General features: G+C 43.3%; 1 protein-coding gene across 1 annotated transcript; it reads right to left on the bottom strand.

Annotated features, from left to right (window-relative positions):
- Positions 1-1,025: 1,025 nt before the first annotated feature.
- LOC147902465 (aspartate aminotransferase-like) lies at positions 1,026-17,896 on the bottom strand. The gene is made up of 10 exons (XM_087374019.1): positions 17,578-17,896; positions 17,039-17,288; positions 16,852-16,945; positions 16,661-16,764; positions 6,912-7,160; positions 6,707-6,820; positions 6,397-6,480; positions 6,134-6,304; positions 1,821-1,934; positions 1,026-1,547 (listed from the first exon to the last, which is right to left on the bottom strand). The coding sequence occupies exons 1-10, from the start codon at positions 17,733-17,735 to the stop codon at positions 1,395-1,397; spliced, it is 1,491 nt and encodes a 496-aa protein (XP_087230145.1). The 5' UTR covers positions 17,736-17,896; the 3' UTR covers positions 1,026-1,394.
- Between the last annotated feature and the right edge of the window lie 5,085 nt (positions 17,897-22,981).

Here is a 22,981-nt window from a genome sequence, read left to right as displayed (position 1 = left end):
TTCCCTAAAACCCTTGATGTTTATGAAGAAGCATTGTAGTTGAGGTCAACTGAATAGAAAATGGAGGGAATTGCATATCTTCTCAAAACATGACCACTTGCTTGGGAACTTACTAAAACTTCTATTTTTTGTCACTTAAAATCAAATTAAATGGTAATGCATGTATTTCCTTGCTTTTCAAATAGGTAGTAGCCCCAACTAGTTTAGTGAAGAACTCCCACAATGCTTGTTTTGCAAGCATATGACATGACAACAAAGTTTCCTATAAGAGATGCAAGTATGTCATCTCATAATAGATTATTCTTAGAAACCCAACGGATGACATCAAAATTAAATTTGCAGTGGTATTGGGATCAATATTTGGGTTACTAATGAACTAATTCAGCAATTATAACACTTGGTGTTTCCCTCAATTGGAGAACCTTTAGAGACCATAGTTATTGAAAAACAACCATGTGGGGACTTGTTTGGGAGATCCCATCACACATTGTTTCGAACTCAATGAATCCATGTGTTGAGTCCAAGACTTTGTACATAGATCCAATAGTTTGGCCACAAAGTCTATTAAGAGTTGGAAAGTCTGCCCCATCCGATCTTGTATCTTGAAGTTGGAAAATAAGGGAGTAGGATCCCAACTTGCCCCTTGATTTTGTGTTTGTCCATGCCATTGTGCGACACTCTTACATTTTGCTTCTTTTTTTAGCATTTCAATTCAGTGAGTCTTTTATCATCCCCACAGCTTCTCCACCCCTCTTGCAATACTTCAAAATACTACAGTATTTCACTTCAGTTGCTTGAGAGAGAGCAGTTTTTTTACTGCATACATGGGATTATTGCTCATATGCTTCATCGATGGTCTCATTTTACTTCTTTTTTTCCCCATGGAATGTTGCGAGTGCTGTCTATGCTTTATGGACACCGTACACCCCCTGGGTCTCGCACACAATTCATCTCAGATTCTGTTATATCATGGTGCCTGAAGAGAGTTGAGAGATTTTTTCTTGCAAAATAAACTTCTAGTACAATTAAATGAACTGCCTGTCATATTGTAGAAACACATTCAGAAACCAATAGAAGGATACCCCAATTGGCAGACATACTCGGTCTTTCACCTTTACTAAGAGACTACTAAAAAAGTATTAATTTACATATTCCATCAGAACTGCCATTTCAGTGGCTACCAATAGGTACCCAAATGTTGTTATAATGAATCAGAGGCATGCCACAAATTAGCCAGATATAACAGATTCCATGGCTTAAGATGTTTCCGAAGTTGTCACAATTGCTAGCAATTTTGGTGCCGGCATACTCAATGGATCTCATTTTAAAGGGTAGACAGTTTTTTACTGTAATAGAGGAGACATCTTGCTCAAGGAGACAAGCATTCAAGAGCATCATTTATTCATTGCTGTTGAAACTGTTGGCCGTAACAAACTCAAGGCTTTCTCAATGTCTTGCATTGCTGTCTGTAGGGAATCAAGAGAAGCAGCATATGATATACGAATGCAGTTTGGATCCCCAAATGCATCACCTGGAACAAGAGCCACCTGGCAATAAAATCAAGGATCATCAATCACCTAGAGGATTTAAGATGCTGATTTCAAACTAAACATATAATGCCACATCATGCAGTGCTGGAAGTCAAAGGATAAGATCCAAAGCTAACATTTGATAACCTTTACAGAAACTCTTGTATTGACTTACTGTTTACAGTTCCCCGAAAATGCAAACAAATAAAGCCTCTTTGCTTTGGTCTTAATGCTTTATCACATCAGAAATACGGCATTTAAAACCTCAAAGAGGAATCATTTCCAACTTACACGAGCTTTCTCCAAGAAGTAGCGGCACAAACTTTCAGCATCATGAATGATGCCAAACCCATCTGCCTCCATTCCATAGTAGGCACTGAAATCTGGGAATAAATAAAATGCACCCTGACAGAAAGAAATAACAAATGAGAGCCTTCGCCAAATGGTGAGTGCCTGAGGATATGGAGCCTTTCTAACTAGATAAGAAAACTTCAAACAGAACATGATTAGCATTAATGAGTGCACAGTTCAAAACTTGCGCACAGATTGACGCAATGTAACTTAGAATTCACATCTCTTTCCTAGTCTGTCAAGCCTAAGTACTGTACATAAGACCATTTTCTTTTCATGCAATAGACGATTTCATTTTCTTTTAAGACTTCGGATTCACACACGTACAAATTTCTGCATCTCATTTCTGGCCTAGTCTAGATTCTATTTAAACAGACGTCCCTTCATCTGCCTGATAATGCATAACTGCAACAATGTGCAAGTAGATACAACTGCAATGGTGCTATCTCTGCATTTCACGTATTTAGCATGATTTGTTTGAACTACGCAAGGGTATATAGCTTCATCTGTTTGATGGCCCAATTTGTTTAGCCAGCTAACATTACAAATTTAAGTGGGTGCAATTACAAATTGTATATAGCTTTATCTGTTTTAAGGCCTATTTCTTTACTGAGATGCCATTACCAATTTAAGTGGGTGCAATACAAAGGAGGCAAGTTTCAATGACAGTCTACATAGGGCATGAGATCCTCAACACATGTACTTGTGCCAGTTCAGAGCAGCTAAGGTGAACCAAACAGTCATTTCGTTACAACTGTAAGGGATCATTTCTTTGGTTTTCATTGTTAGTATCCTCTAGTGCTTTCTTGATTGACTCATTGTTGGGCTAGTTACCCAACCAAGTCCGAGTAACCAGGCTCTGGTGACCAAGTGCTACCACCAATGAGCCAAGCGGCCGGAGCCCGAGCAAAAAGAAAGAGCCAGCATACACCACACCAAGGCACCAACCATTGGTAGCCGTTTTGCAAGTTCCCAAGGCCAGGTTCAGAAGGCAGTTCTCAAGAACCGACTGGTCTAGAGTCCTAGGAGTACTTAGGTAGAAAGCCCGAGTTAGAACGGGCTCTTGGCTTTTCCGATTGTCTGTGTCTGTGTCAAGTAGGCTAGACAGGGTGGAGCCTTGCTGCTCTTAGTGAGTGTGGTGCCTCAAGCCGAGGCAAGAGACTGCGAGTCACAAGCACATCTACACCTACGGCTGTTTGTGTCAGGCCGCCTCTCTCATAATGTAAGTATTGATGTTTTGTTTCTCAGCTTGTATCTTGATTTCCTGCAACGCTTGTATTCCAACGTGCATGCTCATCTGCCCACCTTTATACAGCTTTGCTTGCATTCGAGCACTGAGTAGGTTCTGCATACCAAGTATACCCAGGACTGCAAGAGAGAGCATCTTCCACCAAGCGTTGTGCACACACCGAGCACTGGGTTCATTGGTTAAACCGAGAGGTGAGAAGAAAAGACCGACACATTTGGTGATCTTGCTGGGGCATAACATGCTAAAAGCACGAGTGGGGAATTGGTTAAACCGAGAGGTGAGAAGAAAAGACCGACGCATTTGGTCATCTTGCTAGGGCATGACATGCTAAAAGCACGAGTGGGGAATTGAGTGGATTGAGCATAGCATCGTTGGAATTGAGAGCACAGACATTGTGAGCAGCAATTCACGATGATAGGCGGCGAGCTATGGCAATCGCTTAGATTAGGCAAATTAATATAAGAGATATCTCTGAGTTTTTGAGGACAATTTGAGGACTTTAAAGACCGGTGTTTTGATAGAGGCTTGTTCCTAGGCAGCCCCCAAAGTCATACAAAGCCTTGACCAATGTCTAACACGCGCTCGGAGAGGAGCCAAAGGCATGCGGCCAGGCGAGAAGAACACCTGTGTCGAGGTGAAAGAAGTTGGCAGACTCTGGATACTGGGATGATAAATGGGACAGAAGCATGATGGCCATGTCCTCGGAAGAGATCTCCTTGCCTACCTGACATACCTCCTATCAAAGTTCGTGCAATTTGTTGATATGCTCTCGCATGGAGGCAAACTCGCGAGATTTAGTGCTCTCATTGAACTTCGAGGGAGACTCTCTTCATCGAGGAGATTCTGTTGTAGATAGATGCCAGAGGCTCCAAATTCTCCTTTGCCAGTGTCATGTGCTTGCCATGGTTGACAACCTAAGGAGTACAATTCAGAAAGATAAAGGAACGAACACAAGCATTTACCCGATACCAAAGCCAGGCCATTGTCTCTGCGTCCTTCTACTCAAGGATTCTAAGATTCTCTACAAGCAGATCTGGATTGGTAACGCCCATAAGACTAAAGAATGGTCTCTATCATTGTCATGTGCACGGATTGGTATCTGACGTGTACTAGGTACACAGGACTAGCTCAGGTTAGCCTGGGGAGGCTTAGAGCTAGGCAGGCTTGATTCTCCGGTTGAGTGGCAAGGGTACGGACTATTTTTAGGTCTTCGCTATTTTTGGCGCTCGGGGCCCGAGTCTATAAAAGGGGCCCAGGGGGTTCAGTTCTCAGTGTGCAGTTGGGAGCAAGTTTCGTTCCCAGGTGCCAGGTCTGATCCTGGATAGAGTCGCGGACGCACGCCTGCATCTTAGTGTAGCCCAAGGCCCAGTGGCAGATCCAGGGCTTCACAGCGCCTCCTGGTGGTATGGGACACCAGGCTGGTTTGGATCTGATTGGGAGTTCGTGCCAGTAGCTCAGCTCGTGGCTCGGAGGGGACATCTCCTGATTCGGGATCACATCCCGTAGATGTCATGGTTGGGTGGTGAGCAGCCTGCTCTGTTCTCACGTGGTGTGTGTTTGTTTTGCAGATCAGAGGTTTCAGGAGTGCGGGGATGTGTCAATCATCACTCTCCAAACCTCGTAGTTTTTGCCATCCAACTGACAGCCAACAAGAAAGGTGGGCAGAACTAGGATCTTGAACGGTTTCTCAGCCATATAGAAAAAAACTTGCCATCTAAGAGGAATGGAGAACTATCTCTAGTGAAGGGAGGGGGGGTGGGAAAGAAGAAGAGATAGGAGGATGGGGAAAGAAGAAAGAAGCAGCTGGAAGAGGGTGTAAGGCTGCTCTGATGCTTGTAGCCTGCAATACCCTCTCAACAGGTCCTTGATGTCCACGCCTTGTAGCACCTTCTCCAAAGAATCACCTTCTACCCCAAACTGGCGTCATCTTCAAGCGCTCCCCTACAACGAATCTGTCCACTCCTTCCGGTAGCAAACTCTGTCAGCCCCAAAACTTACTGCTCTGATATTACATGCACGATCAAGACACAGGGGATGGTTTCATCCATGCACGATGCAGTAAGGGTAGGTGGGATTTGTGACAACACAATATCTTGGAACTGTCCACGCCTCAGCTCAAAGCATCTGCAAACAACGATCTCCAAACAATTCCACGCTTCAAACACTCTCCAAGTCCAAGTTTCTAGTCGACTTGCTACTATGAAACCATGTGAAAGTGCAGTGAAAATACGAGAAGAAAACTGATAGTATAACAGCAAACTGGAGCAGCAAGAAAACTCCATGGAAATGGACACGAGTCAAGGAAAAAACTCTGCTGAAAATGTTTATAAAAACACCACATGGATGATCCTACAAGAGGGCAAGGGAGGGCTCCCCTTGCTGGTCGGCCAGCTTATGCAGCTGTATGGCCGACCTGTTGGTCAGCCTAACCCAACCCACATGGGTCGGGTCTGGTTGTCTCTACTCAAGCAGGCTGGTCAGGGTTACCCAACCTCGTTGGGTGGCTAAATGTGGCTCCCAACCCGGCTGGTGAGGCGGCCAAATGCGGCCCTTACCAGCCTCCAAACCTGGCTCGAGCAGGGAACCCTGGCGTACATGCCCTAACTCGTCTCCCTCCTAGCCTATGAAAAGTACACTAGGAAAGGATGAATATACTATGCCTCCCTCTGGGCAAGCACACCCACGTAGCAGCCCTCACTGCTGTACATACAGGAGATGACCAACTCTACAGAGTAGTTTGTCTAACTTCTTACTTATAGGCATTAACAGCTGCCTTTGTGACTTCTAAATTATATTTTTTCATTTGTGCACTATATGGATAGGACTAACCACACTACCACTGCTTCTAGTACCTCCAACGTCCTCTGAAAATTTGTAAACAACAGAAAATCCAATAAAAAACTGACAGTGTACCGCATTGATAAGGAGATTGTCAGTCGTATTTGCGCATTAAGCATGCAGATTCTTGATAAGATCAGCATGCAGCTAAAATATTATGCATCACCTGTGGAATAGATAATTTAACACCATCCAATGCCTTGAATCTTTCCACCAGAAAATCTCTCCTTTCTTTAAATGCTTTGACCATTACAGCCACATGCTCGCCTCCTGCATAACCAAGCTCTAAGGCCGCAAGCCCACCTTTTTGAGAAATGCTGCTTGCTCCTGAAGTTGACTGCAAAAAAGATGGAGAGGAGAGACCACTTACAGACTAGTTTGAAAATAGCCATAAATTTCAAAGTGCAAAAAACGTACAGTGGTACAAACCTGGCTCTGAATTCTTCCACATGCAGTAACATAATGCTTGGGAGCAGCCAGATATCCAAGGCGCCAGCCAGTCATCGCAAAGGCCTGTGGTGAGGATCAACAGATGTTTTAGGAAACTCTCCACATCACCATCGAAAGACATCACCCTTGCCAAGGCAGCAATCTTTTTCAAGCTGTTGCAAAGGCCTCCATGCTTGCATATTTAACTCTTGGTTTACATAAACTGTCATATTGATGCAGGTAAGGAATATTCTCCGTGTTGAATATTGAGTAATCTAAAATGAAGGAAAATTAGCATTCTCTTGCGTACCTTTGAAAACCCATTAACAGTGAGGGTGCGGTCCCTCATCCCTGGCAAAGAAGCAAAAGGCGTGTGGTTGGCTGGCTTGTACATGATGTGCTCATAGATTTCATCTGACAACACCTGCATACATATTCTCACGTAAAGGCTGGATGCGGAAGGGAGCCTCATACGATTTACACAAGAAATGAACCGAAGGTTCACGAAAACTAACCAGTAATCGTGGGTGCTTGGCAACGATCCTCGCAATCTTCTCTAGAGTTTCACGAGGATAAACAGACCCTGTCGGGTTTGACGGACTACATATTATCAACAGTCTAGATCTTTCATTTAAAACAGCTTCCAATGCTTCAGGCCTTAACAAGAAGTTGTCAGACAAAGCTGTCGGTACAATGATGGGTTCAGCATCTGCCAACCGTGCCATCTCAGGATAACTAACCCAGAAAGGAGCTGGCACAATTACCTGCAGCAATAATAAATAAAAATGCAGGCTTGACTTAATCATCAATGCTTTCTGAGAAATTTACTAAACCGGGAAGTTACCAGACACAACACTTGGGATCACAGTAAAATTCCTTTCATGGAAGTATCATTTACAACAGACAAGAATTAACAAAACACACTCCTCTCATATAAGCCACCAGACGCAGGCAGGCAGAACTGACCCTGCACAAACAGCCCACACCGACAAAAGAACAGGCACAGACAGCTTTCCATCTTTTAGATGAACATTGATGAAGCAAAAAAATTTAAAGGAACACATTCCATTTGGACGTGTAACTCATTGGATTTAGATGAGTTACAGAGACACGCTCATTTTTAAGACGATCTCTCCTTTGTGAAAGGTATCAAATGAAGAAAGACACTGTATTCGTTCAACGATAGTAGATACAAAAGTTATGTATTGAGAGGAGGCAAAAGCAAAGTTGCATAGACCTGACATAACGATGCAGAATCACAGTTAACTTTTATCGAAAAAGAAAACAGAAGAATCACAGTCCCTCTTTACGACCCCTCATAGTCAAATTAAAAGAAAACAAAAGTTCACAATTGTTTGCCCAATTCATTCTCAATCCATGCCCGTGATGCTACGGCGGTCCTCCCAAGACCGCATCTTAGTTTGAATATAAATTCAAAACCCTACTGCACAAGAGGGCCAAGCTTATGCCTGCTTCGTAGACTGCTCAACACCATCGAGCCTCTCTCTTTGCCTCTTTTGGTCCTCTCTTCTCCCCTGTTCTTCTTTTACATATGCAGCTATTCGCTTCAGCTAAAGTGGTTTCTCTCCCCTACCTTGCTGTGAATGTTTTCATCCGATAGAGCCAGGGCAATCTCCCAAATCCTCTTTTTTGAATGTGGCAACAGCTTTCATTATCCTTTGATTAAGATGCCACATCTCGTTTTGCTAGCACCCTAGCCCTTAGTGAGCTTCCAAGATTCTTTTTGCTGCTTGGTAGACTGATCAACACCATCCAACCTCTCTTTCCATCTTTTGGTCCTCAATTCTCCTCCATCCTTTTTTTTAAATATGTAGCTAGTTGCTTCCGCTAAAGTGACCTCTCTCTCCTAGCACCCTAACCCTTAGTGTGTTGAGAGTTCACGCTCAACATCATGTGATCATGTGTGCATAGCACCATCATGTGATCATATGTGCATAGCACTAACCCAATAGAGCGCCATAAAGGAAAGGGTTAGATGCCCTAACCCTAAATGGGTTTGTCTATATTCTACATTTTCAACTAAATCTAGTGTACACTTAGTCATTTGTGGTGTGCTCTCTAGCTGTGCTCTCTCTCCTCATCTCCACTCTTCTCCTCTCCCCTCTTCATATTTTGTCATGGTATCAAAGCGTGGTTCTGCCTTCTGCTGAGGCGCCATCCTTCTTGCGAGAGCGATTGAGAGATTGAAAGATTGAGAGCGAGTGAGTGTGCATTCTCTTCCATTGAGAGATTTCCGTCTACATTTGAGAGAGTTCTTCATTACTTTCTTCGGATTTTGTCAAAGTTCTTCTTTGAGAGAGAGAGACTTTTATTGTGAGAAGGAAAGTCTAAGGAGTGATCTCTACTCCTTTGTAAGAGAGAGAGGTTCTTATCCTCGTCTGAGATAGAGAGAATGCTCAAACGTCTTTCCAAATTAGTCTCGGGCGACGAGCGACGACCTTCCAACGAGCTCCATCAATCCGCCTCTCCAACAGCATAACACAGCAAAGGCTCCCATCGACGGACTCCAACAACCCTCACGCAACTGTAGCTAAGGTTCTACCGTCGACCACAGCTCCCGCTTGTGGGCTTTCACCCGGTCCTCCTAGGACAACGCCCTTGACCCGTAGCCCAACACAAAGCCAAGCAAAGCTCCCGGCTCCAACAGATAACGGCTCTCCTTCATGGGCTGCAGTGCCATCTTCAACAACGGCCAAGCTCCTACCTCCTCCAACGAGCTCGCCTCCACACTGACATGCAACGCTGCCTCCAAAGCTTCGGGCGGCTACTCCTCAATGCACACCTCTAACGCGACGAGCTCACGGGCCAACATATGGCTTCACTCCTCTGCACCTCCGCAACGACTAAACGAAACAGCGCCAAGCACCCATTGCTACTCAAACGACGACGACACATGAGCTCCACAGGCCATCAACGAAAATCCACAGGCACGAAATCTTTTTAGATTCCGTCAAAATCTTGAAAGATTTCGATGGCCCTAATCTAGACACGTGGCAAGATAAGGCAACCCTACCACATCATTTTATCTTCTGCCACATCAACAGTCCCGTGAGACTGCCACATCATCACCCTATACAACTTGCCACGTCATCACTTATCTGCCACGTGACAATCGATTGCCACGTCAACAAATGTTATCATCTTGCCACGTCACCATGTCCACGTGGACTTCCACATTAGCAGTCTAGTCACACCTACCACGTCAATTTCGATCTTAGCCTTCTATATTTGAGCTCCTTGTCTTTAAGATATTTTGCCCAAATGGCAAATTGAGCTGCAACATCTACTTTCTCGTCGTAGATAGCTATAGCAGACAGGCACATTTGATATGTCCATGACCTGGGCAATGGCAAATGGCATTCTCTACATAGCAATTTTGCATGCACCCACACTCCAAAGCAAAAAACGTGCACAGGGTGATAGCATGCAGGCCATCGGATACAGCAGTCATCTATGATGGGGGTATGGCAAACCATGCATTTCGGACCCTATTGCATAGCAGGATAGGCATCCGATTTAACTATTGTGGCTGTCAATACCACAGTCTTGCTCTGTACATGAGAAAGTTACTTCTTGATTCCTTCCTCCCTCATCCTAAGGAGGCAAATGTTCTCCTTCATCTCCTTCACTTTTTGCTCACTACGTGCAACAGGTTATTCTAATGATCAAGCATTCACAGCTTCAAACAGAAGCAGAGGCAGAGGTGGATCATTCCAAAAAAGTGATCATCATCGGCAGAATCAGCATCAGCATCATCCTCAGCAAAGACGAAATCATTCCAATTAAGAAAGATGCCAAGGACGAGGGAATGCATCCACCAATGTGTCAAACATCCAATGCAACTACTGTCATAAGTTTGGACACTATGAAAGAGATTGCCGCAAGAAGCAGTACAACCAAGGCAGTCAATCCAGTAGTAATCGAGGAAATTTTCATGGCAAAGGAAATCATCGTGGTGGACATTCTAGTCACAGTCATTTTGCAAATGAACATGGAAATCTGTTTCTTGCAAGCGAGGAAATGCAGCAAACTGATACAATGTACCTAGACACTGACTACAATCCAAAAGAGGATTTCAGCTATATCTAGTCGACCCAACAGAACAGGATCCTTGGTATATTGACAGCGGCGCATCATCTCACATGACAAATCATCAGGAATGGTTCACAGAGATGAAACCATTAGAAGGTCAGAAAAATGTCATCTACACAATAGAAAATACACCGAATCCAGTTCAAGGGACAGGTATTATCCCTATGAACAATTTCACTGGTACGAAAGGATTGGTAAAAGATGTACTCTATGTTCCGAAGCTCAGCAAGAACCTTTTGTCAGTAGGTCAAATGACGGAACACAACTACTGAGTCATCTTCGACGGAAATGAATGCACTATTAGAGACAAATCTAGAAGATGTTAGCTAGTAGCAAAAGGTGTGAAGAAAGGACGCTTGTACAGAATGCTAGCTACAGTATCAGAGAAGCATGCTATGTCAGCTCAACCGCAACAGATGCCACTATCTGCAAAATGGCACAAGAGATATGGTCATATCAATTTCAAGTACTTGTTAGATCTCAGGAATCAGAATATGGCAACTGGGATTCCGAAGCTACAGTTTTTTGAAAAAGTTTGCGAAGCATGCTGCTTCGGCAAACAAAAGCAAACCAACTTTGGCAAAAGTACCTCTCGTGCACGAGGTATTCTTGATTTGATTCATACAGATGTATGGGATTATGCCCAGACCCGCATCATCAATGGTTCACTTTACTAGACTTTCATCAACGACTACAGAAGATATTGTTGGGTCTACTTTCTGAAAGAGAAATCTGAATTCTTTTCCAAATTTCAAGAATTCAAAGCCATGGTAGAAAACCAGACAGGCAGAAAGATCAAAGTCATGAGATCAGATAGAGGAGGTGAATACATGTCTTCAGCATTCATGAACTTTTGCAGAAGTCACAGCATTTGAAGACAATTCACTTGTGCAGATACTCCTCAGCAAAATGCAAGAGCTGAAAGGAAGAATGGGACTTTAGCAGACAGTGCTAGAGCAATGCTTAGTGAGAAGCATCTTCTAAATCAATATTGGGCAGGAGCAATAGCCACTGCAAACTATTTGCTTAATCGGCTTCCAACCGAACCAATTCAAGGTATGACTCCTTATGAAGGATTCACTGGACATAAGCCACACATTGAGCATCTCCGCATATTTGGTTGCATAGCATATGCCCACATACATGATGATCATCACAGAAAATTGGATGCGAAGTCACACAAATGCATCATGGTTGGCTACAGTGAAGAAAGCAAAGCATACAAGTTGTATGATCCCATCAACCACAAGGTCATTATCTCAAGAGATGTAATCTTTGATGAGGAATCAGAATGGAAAATCTCAAATACACAGGAGATAGAAGCATCAACTTCAGAGTCATCTATAAAAAAGGTTGATGAAGAAGAGCAAGAATTGCCAGCAATACCCCAAGCAAAGCCACAGCAGCTTAGATGGTCTACTAGGGAAAGCAGACCTCCAACCAGATTGACATATGCTCAGAAAGGCAAAGAAATTCAGGTTGAAACCACTAACTATGGTCTTAAAACTACCATCATGGCTACAGAAGAGCTAGTGTACTTCGAAGATGCAGTAAACAAGCCAGAATGGCAACTACTATGAATGAAGAAATGGATGCTTTGTATAAGAATAACACTTGGAAATTATGCGACCTTCCACTAGGAAAGGTCATAGCAAACAAATGGGTATACAAAGTGAAGTATAATTCAAATGGAAGTATTCAAAGATACAAATTATTCCCAGATCTCCTTGTTTGGCCTTGTAAAATTAAAGAGGAGGAAAATTAACTAACTGAAAATCTTAGAAAAGAGAGAACACTCTTAAAGAATCCAAGTGTGAATTCTTTACAAACAAAGTAAGCACGGGTGACGGAACACATTCTATCCCAATCCGCATGGATAGAGTACATGTACTAGGTATAAATGACATTAAGTACCACATTATTTATGAATGCCATGATAGTCTAAGTACTAGACACTCGAGGACTCACAAGACTTATGCAATTCTGAAAAGGCGTTACTTTTTTAGCCCCTGGTTTCTGTTTTCATTAAGACTCCTCTACAACCCTTTGGAACCTCCCCTAAACCGAGTGCAAGCCATTGGGAATGTCATGTGTCCTTTAAGGACACTTTCACTACAATCCCTCCATGTGCCTTGCTTGCACCCAATGATTTATGCCCAGGCAGAGATATGCATAGGACTTAGCCCTTTTACCTTATCATGGTGTAGCAATACACAATGTCATGTGTGCCTTGCTTGCACCCAATGATTTATGCCCAGGCATAGATATACATAGGACTTAGCCCTTTTACCTTATCATGGTGTAGCAATACACAATGTCCTGTCCTTTAATCTGCTAGTCTTTGTTAGATTATAACTTATAAGAAGTGGTGTAAACCTACCCTTGGGACACTTTTTCCCTCCAATAAGGAGGTTTTTTCCCCTAAGGTTTAGTATTAAGGTTTGTGTGCCAATTTGAATATGCATGAGGGTGACAGTATATTACAGCATCTAACTAACATTCCAGATCTTCAAGAGCAACTCCTAAATATTGATGAGATTATCTCTGAAAACGATTTGATATCCAGGACATTGCAGTCATTGTCGGAGTTCCACGTGAGTTTCCACACTTCTCTTACTTTGTCTTTGAAGGGCAATGCTCAGCCTCTTCAGTTGAGGAGCTAGTGGGTTTGTTATTAAGGAGAAACAAACAACAATGAATACATCTTCCTCTTCCCGTAGTAGCATTCATCAAGCACTTGCTATGTTGGAGTATGTATGGTCATCTCCCCATTTGTGAGCCCCCAAATGAGGAGTGCATGGGGGAGGTCAACCTGTATGTGTTAGATCGCATATGGGCATTGTTGGAGCCTGCCACATGGGCTGGTCTGACAAAGAAAGCTAGGCTGCCTCATGGAGAGCACATGGGCTGCCATGTGAGCAGCAAGCACACAAAGCATATGCAGGAATTAGAGCTGCCACATGGGCAGCACATCGGCTTCCATGTGGCCAGTACAAAAGGTGTACCTGGCTATTTGGTGTGTACAGAACAGTGGAGCAGCAGTGCAAAGCTGATTGAAGAGTTACTGATGGGCAGAACAGGTCAGAACAGGGGCGTGAAGCTCTGGGCTGCCACACAGCAGTCAGGCACCTGTGGGAAGCTGTTGCAGGTAGTATCAGTCACTGGAGGCTGCTGTAGACGCTGGTACAGGTGGTGCAATGGTATGGACAGCAAGCGTCTCATCTCCTCAAGATCCTCTCCCTCAACCTTACCAGCAACTGACTCAGATGCATAGAAGACTGTAACAAAAGTCTGTGACCTATCGATATCAGTGACCTGTGGCATCAGTCTTTGCTGCTCTCCGATCTGCCCCATCAATGTGTCTCCCCATCGATGCATCTCAATCAGGTAGAGCCCATCACAGACCTGATCGTGAAAATGGATCAGCCATGTAAGTGGACCAAAGCCATGCCCCTCCTAAAAGAGGCAGTGGTATCATCCTCATATCTCATAATAGACTGGGCAGACACATAGAAAATGCTCCTACGTAAGGAGCTGCAAGGAGCAGCCCATGGTCAGGTTTATAGGACCCAACCAGGTCAGCTGGTCGGGCTGGTTGGCTGGCTGGTTGGCTGGCCAACCAGGTCGGTTGGTTGGCTGACCAAGTCGGTCAGCTCAGGACTGGAAACTCCAGCCTATATAAAGCCCCCTTGGCTAGGGCATTCAGACATTCCAGTGAGCTCAGGTCTTGGGCATTTGAGGCCACTTCAAAGAGCAGTCCAGCCCACAGGTGAAATTTCTAGAGAGAGGCAATTTGCAGCAAGAAGAAATCTCAGGATTGTTGCAGGTTCCTGGAGCACACGAAGGAGCAGATCTACACAGAGTGCAAGAGATGGATCCTGGTGCGTATGAGCAGCAAAAGAAGACGACTTTGGAGGTGACTTGTGCCTCAGGTTGGGCTGCATTCAGAGCAGCAGGGAGGTCAAGGAACGATAGCAATCACTGCATTGGAATTGCCTGTCCATAGGAGCAACAGGGGGGCTTGATTGCGGGCACACATACGAGGCCCAATCAAGCTCTAGGAGAGCACCACAAGCCTAGTGTTTTGGAAGTGCCAAGGAGGTAGGAGAACAACCTTGTATGCACAGGGGTCTACATCTAGTCAGCACTCCGCTGATAGAGCCTGGTACCCTGGACATTGTTTTTGTATTGTGTCCACATTGGACGGAAATGTATTTTGCTGGTTCTACATCTCTCTTTTGAGCATTGTCTATTTACTGTCTGCACATCTATTGAAGTACACACTGAGGATAAGAAGGTTGGATTTGAATATACCAATGTGTGAATTCCTAGGATCCATAACTCTTTCTATGGGTTAGCTTCCGTTGTGCATACCCTCTGTTGCATTCTCTAACATGAGATCCATGATACAAGTCAAGGCCAGGCAGATCAAAACAAAAAAAAAGGTGGTCACATTAATGGAGAAAGCCAGGTCATTATAGCAATGAATGTAGGAAAAGATTGGAAAAAGAGAAAAACAAGGAAGCTAGGATGCCAGTCTCACTTTCTAATGTTTCAAATGCTGACAAAAATAATGCTTCAGAAAACTATGTGGCTGAAGAATGTTCCTTTCTGGTATGTAGTTATGATCCCAATATTGAAATTAGTTCACTCAGTGTGAGTGATACTTCAGATGCAATTTGGAATTCGCAGCCGGATCCTGTTGGCAAAAACAATCCCAACAATTCTTCATATCCTATGAAGTGAGTTGGGAAGATCATTTTGCCATCAGAAGACAGAACTGATTTGTGTGGCCCTTTATGTTCCAAGAATAAAGAAGAATTTGCTGTCTGTTTCTTCTTTTGAAGCAAGATGAGATTTCCACTAGAACAAGTGTGATAGACATAAGAGGCCAGAATAAACTAAGTTATTCCTCGTGAAGAAATGTGTGCTATGTACATTGAATTTGCTGGGGCTCATCCATAACCCTGGTCCCTAGCATTCCAGCTCTCGAGCTTGATTTATTTCAACTGAATTTATCCTAGCTTCTACATTTGAGGCTCTGGCTCGTCATGGGCATAACTCAAAGTTGAAATTTCAATAGCATCCTTATTTTAGGGTTAAAAAGCTAACTAAACCACCTTACATATCCCTATAATAGGACCAATATCGACTGAGTTAAGACAATTTCATACGGCACACATACAGCAAGTTCATGAGCTCATGGTAGAAGACATAGTCAGTGGAGCAGTATCGTCAAAGCAAACTCATGCCAACAGTGTCACAAAAAGCCAGACAACCCATGCGGATGAATTGCCATGCAAAACCACATCTGTCGCATGGGTGTTGCATGCAGGTGTTTCTAGCTTGAATCATGGGGGCAGGCAGGCTAGACGACTGTGATACACAGCCTTTTTTTTTGGGGGGGAGAGAGAGAGGCACAGTTCATAGTTCTGTGGAGCTCCCTGAAAGCTATCATGATTGGTCGCAACAGGATTGTTTGGAAGCAATACACAATATGGACAGGCACTTTCCTGATACTAGAACAGGTTGGAGAGCCATCCAAAGGGAGAAGAAATAGGGCATCAATATGTTGCATCCCTACTCTATACAGTTATCTATGAAGATCCACTGAAGCTGACCACCAGGCAAGGCACGTCAGACATTGTCCATAATTTCACATTCATTCCAGTCAACCAGATTTCCTACCTCAAGTGGATTCTCTCTACGAGGTGATCACTAGTCACAGCATGGCACATCTCATAAGCAAGATTTGGGCAGAACTGAGGAAGATGGTGGCCTAGGGAATCAAAAAGTTCCTTCTCTACTCTATAAAGCATTATGGAGGATCCAGTGAAGATGATATACAGCACGCATCCATCGGAGACAGAGTGCCAAGAGGCAAAATCCTTGAAGCCAGGCATCACCAGCTACTTCTGACAGGACTCTAGACTATTCCAAGTCCATCCAAATGGCTATACTCAAACTTCTCTGTAGTCAGTCCGGTTTTTCTAGTGTGGCCGTTAAAAGCTTTACGTTGTGGCTTGCAGCTGAGTGGCTCAGCTATTGTTTTCTCTCAAGACCCCTCCCCCAAAAATAAAAAACAAAAAGGTGACAACAAGCAAAGAATGCACAAACTGGCCCGCAGGCATGTAGGGAGGTGAAAGCTCACCTCATCCCCAGGAGAGCAAACGGCAAGGACTGCTTGCAGAATACTCTGTTTCGCTCCATTGCTGACCAGAATTTCATCAGTTGAGTATGTAAGGCCATTCTCATCTGAAACAAAATATAGATTTCCTGGTGTAAAATGTTTGCTTAAGTGCTGCAAAAGCAAAATAAAAAATCAATCGGTTTGTTGCATACCTTGCAGCTTACGACAGATAGCAGTTCGCAACTCAAGAGTGCCTGCATTAGGAGTATATCGTGTGAATCCATCCTGGATTGCTTTTACACCAGCCTGCAAAAGGATAGCAAATTCACTCCTTACAATTCTGCAAATTTGTTGATCGATAGTCCACGCCACCGCGCTTCAGAGGATCAACTTGCTCACCTCAGCAATTGGCGCTGGGGTGTTGAAATCGGGTTCACCTGCTGCCAACCTGATGACGGGAACGCCAGCTTGAACTAACGCAGTAGCATGGTCGGAAATTACCATAGTTTTAGAGGGTTTAAGTGCTGCAACTCTTGGGTTCAATAAAGGGTCGACCTTCGGGGACCCATTTACAGAAACCTTGCCTGGATCGCTGGCTTCAGCGACAAAGTTATGTCTTCGAGCGTGAAAAGTTTTGCTATTTATATGCCTGCCAGGTATTTCAAACAGATCACTCGTCAAATTCCGCGGTAGCACGTGCCTATACGAAAGTGCGCAAGATCGTGTGAGCTCCCTCAAAGCACCCACGCAAAGTCGTCAACCTGAGCTATTACTGCGACGCTACATTTTCCCTCAATATTCTGTCCGAGACTCATTACTATACGGCGAGCGATCCCAATTTGGTGGTTGCGAGAAGTCGACTAAGCGGCAAATGTTCATGTATCGCCCAAACCAGCGATGCCGTTCAGACTGACCTGGATAGGCTGGCGGGAAAATACCTTTGAGAGAGCCGAAATGCAGTGTTGCTCCACTGATCTGCAGGGCAGCCAGTGAACCAAGCGTGACGAAGAGATCCGAAGCCGGAATCGGAAGGGGGGGGAGTGGGCAAACTCTCGAAGGCAGGAAATGTTACGGCGTGGGAAGCTGCGAGGGACATGGTGAGAGACAGAGAGAGAGAAACGGAAGCAGGGGAAGGGTGCGATGGAAGTGGAAAATCAGAGAGTTTGCGATGGACTTAGCAAGCAAAGGAAGGAAGCAAAGGAAGGAACAGAGGAGAGGAGGAAGCTCTAGTGGAACTATCAACTAACAACTATCACATAAGGTTGACGTGGCCCGAGTGTGCGTGTTTTTTTGGTGTTTTCCTCGTGGCCCTCTCACTTTTGCTGACTAGTCTGCCTTCCTCTCTTCACTTTTGTTGTGACTAGTCAACCGTCTCACATTTTCCTTGCTCCCTCAAAGTCGTCCGTGCTTAAACTTGCTCTCTGAGGATTGAGCTTCATTGCTTCATATGACTCTTAGTTATTTTGGATGTGCAGCACCTTTGAAAGCCTGAGCGTATCCTCATAGCTTCAGAGCTTCATTGCTTCATATGACTCTTAGTTATTTTGGATGTGCAGCAACTTTGAAGCCTGAGCCTATCCTCATAGCTTCAGGAGTAGCCCAAACATATAATGAGTATCCCTCGTTAATGCATATTCTATAAAATGCGTAGTAGAGGAGGCCCGAGGGGACTCAAGATTGGGAAAGTCTGTGTTTTGAAGCCTGAAAACTTTTTCGAAACTTCACAAATTCTTTTACAAGGCATGAAAGTGGGCAGCAAATTTCAGCACTGGTCGATGCTCCGAGGACTCATCGGATCAACTCTCTAAAATAACCAAAATACCGTGGGCGATGGTGGGCGCCTCCAATTTGCTCACACTCCTCAAACCTTTGAGAGTTGCCCATCACATCACGCGAGAAAAGGTGGTGTTTCCAAAACTTCTTAAGGCACCCATCAAATCCCTCCCTACCCCTACGACTTTGACGGTGGATAGGGACCACGTGTCGGCATTTACCCAAGGTATAAGTGGCAAGCAGCAAAGCATCTTGGGTAAAGGCCTCGCCATGGTCTTTACCCTCTCCCTAAAGGGCACATACACACTTTTGCGCAACCAAAATTGAGTGCCACTGTCTAGCATGGCCCCCCACGTGCCCATTAATGACAAGTCAGGGTCATCAATGAAATCTCCATGCCACTCATTAAACTGCACGGGTCAATCATTGTCAACGGCTATGAGATGGTAGGGAAGATGGGCCCTCCAACAAAGAACGATTGGTTGAGCACCCAAGCCCATGCAGAGACAAGCCACGAGCATGACATGGAGTCTAGCATGGCAAAAGGATGGGAGATCGTATCCGTCTTTTGGCTCAACTCTTGGAGCTGTGTCAAAGCATCTTTCACGGTATCCATGTTCCCAAAAGCCGTAGTGAGGGCATGCCATAGGTGTGGCCAAGATTTTTGCACATTTTCGTCCAGCTGATGGTACCAAGCTGCTGCCAATCTTTAATGTTTGTATACCGTGTGATTATGATAGGATTAATAGGCATAATGTTTCATCAATTGTGTTAGGATGAATAGTCATGATGATTCATTAAATGATTATTACTCATACAATTCGTAGCTTGAGTACACATGATGAGTTGGATAACGAGGAATGGAAATGGTGAAGATGTTGTCGGTTCAACGAAATATCAAACTTGGTTGATAAAGGCCATGGACCAATATTGTAAAATAATGTATATTAAGCTATGGGCTAATTTGTTTCATTAATATTTGAATGAGGGCATATTAAGCCTTGTCATATTTTGAGCCCATGGGTGAATCCCTCCAATTGTGCACAAGGGATACTTTTAGATGTATTATTATCGGCTCCTTTTGCTTTTCAATGAAATATTTTAAGTACTCTAGATGGGAAGCTAGAACCATCATCTATAGGCGGAAGATTGGACCCAATGTTGTGTCACATCATAGTTTGCTTTGTTTCTTTTGTTTTGGATTCATGTTCATGAACTGGTTGACATGGTTAATTTTCATTTTTGAGAGAGAGAGAGAGAGAGGACTAGAAGATGCCAAATTCGCAACCAATGGTCCAATGTATCTTATACATTGGACTTCTCATGCATGTCCCCTAATTGTTGTGGGGGGGGGGGAGAGAGAGAGAGAGAGAGAGAGAGAGAGAGAGAGAGAGAGAGGATTATGGCAAAGAGGGAAGAAGCGAGTGAAAGAGGGAGGATGGGTAGAGGGGAAAGAGATTGTGACACAATCAAAGAAAAGGGAATGGAGGACCATAAGATGCCAAATTCGCAATGGTCCAATGTATCTTATACATTGAACTTCTCATGCATGTTCCCTAATAGTTGGAGCTTATAGATTGAGAGAGAAATATTTTCAAACATTAGGGACCTTATTGCATTGCACATGGGGTAGTGCAAATTTACATGATTCTCAATGGTCTATATGGAAGGCAAAGTATATTTGTGTTAGGTGAATTGGAACATGACTCTGGGTTCATCCTCCTGTATGGTTGGATTTGGAAATGAGGACATCAACCATGATATTGGGGCAAACACAATATGAAGGCTTTTAGAGCACATCACCACCATAGCACCTGTTCTTAGTTGAGTAAGGGGCATCGATGATGGGGTTTCATTCCTAGTCTTGGCCACTAAGGGCATCACTAATAGACCCAAACCTTCTAGAGGGAATCGTATGGTACTTGCCATCATGGCTATTTGTGATTTCTTGGGCACACCACTTGGAGAGAGGCAAAGTGGGTAATGGAGTGGTCTGACTAGTGTTGCAACAACTTGAGGGAGGTATGAGGGGCGAGAGCAAAACTGACTACATGTGAGAAAGCCTCACTACATGTGAGTGTAAGGATGTAGAAGGTATATGTGTAAGGAAATGGCTAGGTGTCACTTTCGGTGTTGGTCACCAACCCAAGGCAGTAACTATGTAAAGACCTGTAAAACACGTGCGAGCAAGCACACATTTAAAATACCCTTACATTCAAAATTTTACATTTTTTGCATAATTTTTACTTGTGTTTCGTACATATATGTGTTCTAGTTTTGAATTTAAAAGTCCCCTCCTTACATTTACATACCATAGTTACATTATATAAGTATTTTTAAACACCCTCTTGTCTGTAAATGGCCTAAGTCCTCGAAATTTAGAAATCCCTTTCCATGAACAAATCTGCTATCTTACATGTTTCTAGAGTGACCGTCCTTAGGGTCACCATGTTTTAGAGATTTTTTGACTACCATTCGTTTCCAAGGTTGAAGGGAGGATGATTAAGAGTAATTAGAAGTGCAACAATAGTGTACTGATTATAGGTCAAATTTAATTTTAAGGAGGTGGGTAAAAATATTTATTGGTGGCACTAGCTAGATTTAGTCTTTGAAAGTAGCTCCATCTAACATTAAGATTAAAATTTCTTGAGACTAATCTAAGTTGAGTAAATGTACCTTGTGTCATGTAACTGAGAATTGCGATAGGAGATTGAGGAGTCTTTAAGATTTGAATGATCGGTTGTTAGACTAAGAGATGGAATCTCAAAATTTTAGTTGAATCCTCGCTTACTACCCAATTTGGAGGGAGGCATGTCACCGTATTTAGAAGTCTTTAAAGTAATATCAGTAGATTTGGAATCACCTTGTGCCATGTCAACAATTGCATATGGCTAGCTTAGCATTCTTGGGCGATCACCATGTTCATGTGAGCTCTTCTAGTTCGGTAAGCAAGGCCAATTTCTTGCAAGTGCCCTGTTTTTTGGCGTTTGGTAAATTAGGTTATATTTGTGAATGCACTATTAGGGCCTTTACAGACCAAAAACTCCCACTAGGCCGGTCCAATGAAAACATGCAAAACAGAATCTTGCTTACACATTGAGAAAGTTGGTAATGTTAAATGTTAGCTTTAGCATCTGAACAATACTAACATTATCCCTGATAGTACTAAATAGTTGTAAAGAGTACCAAATAATAGTGTGTAACTTGGGCTTCATTAAAAGAAGGAAGATGCACCTCTGTCTGCTCCAAGAAATGGGTGGGATGTATTGCATACTTTTTTGGGCCAAGCCTATGCTTGCAAACATCCTTCTTATTTGGGAAAACCCTGGTGTTGTCTTTCCAGAACTAGACAACACATTGAACAACCTCACAACTTAAGGAATCCTGTCTATGTTCTTGATGTAGCTCGCTGGCATCCTGATTTAAGGATGTTCTGAGGGCAATGAAGACACAGTGGTCCCTCATTTGTTATCATTTCAAGCTTGTGTCTCTATCGCATTCCATCTCATGTTTGGTCTCCATTTAGTCCTTGTCTGACTAGTTGTTACAAGATTGGTGGAGATGCGGAAATGGATTGCGATCCTCACCAAGCTCATGAACATCACTCTCGTCAGAGGCAAATCCCATCTGACATGTTAGCCTCTCTTTTGACCGAGTTGATCCAATCCAACATCCAAGTCGCTAACCTTATAGCTCATTTGATCACCAATAAGGTTTACCATGCCGGCCACGATCCAAAAGTCTGGTCCCAAGCCCTACTGTGGTTCTTGATCAAGGATGACATTCACATGTGGCTTGATCATTTCTCCAATTTGGTTGAATATCATTATTGGATGGATGCCCAGAAGGTGGAAGAGATCTAATGTGTCTAGTTATTTTAGTTATAACTTATAATAGGGATATTAGTATCAACGTGCAATCACTAAAAGTATTAGTATTAAAATTTACATATAATAGCAATATCCGTATTAACATATGATCACCCACAATACCAACCTTCTAGCCAAGCAAAATATTTATACTTTGATTTCTTTTGCGACACCAAAATCACTACCCTTACACTATCTCTCTGAGATCTCTCCATCAAACATCTCAATTGATGCCTTCACATTTTATCCAACTTCCATAATCATCTCTAGCAAGAGAAATATCTATGGAAGTAGATTTCTATAACATCCTTCTTGCTTAGGTTGCAACTATCCTCACTTGGGTATTTGAATTTGTGAGTCAACAAGTAGAAGTAGAGATGTGAATAGCTTCTTGGACATCCTTCGTGTATTGTCCTAATGGCCCCTACATTCTAAAAATCATAACTCAGCATTTATAACTCAAAATTAAGCATATGATTTGTCACAATTGACCATTTCATGCATTTATTGTCCTTGATTAAGATCTATTGATTCGAAGCTATCCTTTTTTGTGGCTGTCCAAGCTTCTTAAAGTTGGCATTGCTATTTGTTGTTTACAGCTTTTGCATAGGTGAAGCATCAGTGGTTCTAACTTGTAGATGTCACTCAAGCTCAATTGGTAACACAAAAAATATTTGGGCTAATTGTCTCCATCAAACTT

Source organism: Dipteris shenzhenensis, chromosome 4 (genome assembly GCF_047967505.1).
Source record: "Dipteris shenzhenensis isolate YYH24624 ecotype China chromosome 4, Dip_SZ_1.0, whole genome shotgun sequence".
Classification (NCBI taxonomy): Eukaryota; Viridiplantae; Streptophyta; class Polypodiopsida; order Gleicheniales; family Dipteridaceae; genus Dipteris; species Dipteris shenzhenensis.
The sequence above is the reverse complement of the archived record's forward strand: the minus strand, read 5'-3'. Positions and strand labels throughout refer to the sequence as shown.

Excerpts from the sequence above, each read along its gene's own strand:
- LOC147902465 (XM_087374019.1), bottom strand. The coding sequence starts at position 17,735 with ATGTCCCTCGCAGCTTCCCACGCCGTAACATTTCCTGCCTTCGAGAGT. Across the intron at positions 16,946-17,038 it reads CCCCAGCGCCAATTGCTGAG|GCTGGTGTAAAAGCAATCCA; the intron begins GTGAGCAAGTTG and ends ATCCTTTTGCAG. Across the intron at positions 6,821-6,911 it reads CCAAGCACCCACGATTACTG|GTGTTGTCAGATGAAATCTA; the intron begins GTTAGTTTTCGT and ends ATATGTATGCAG.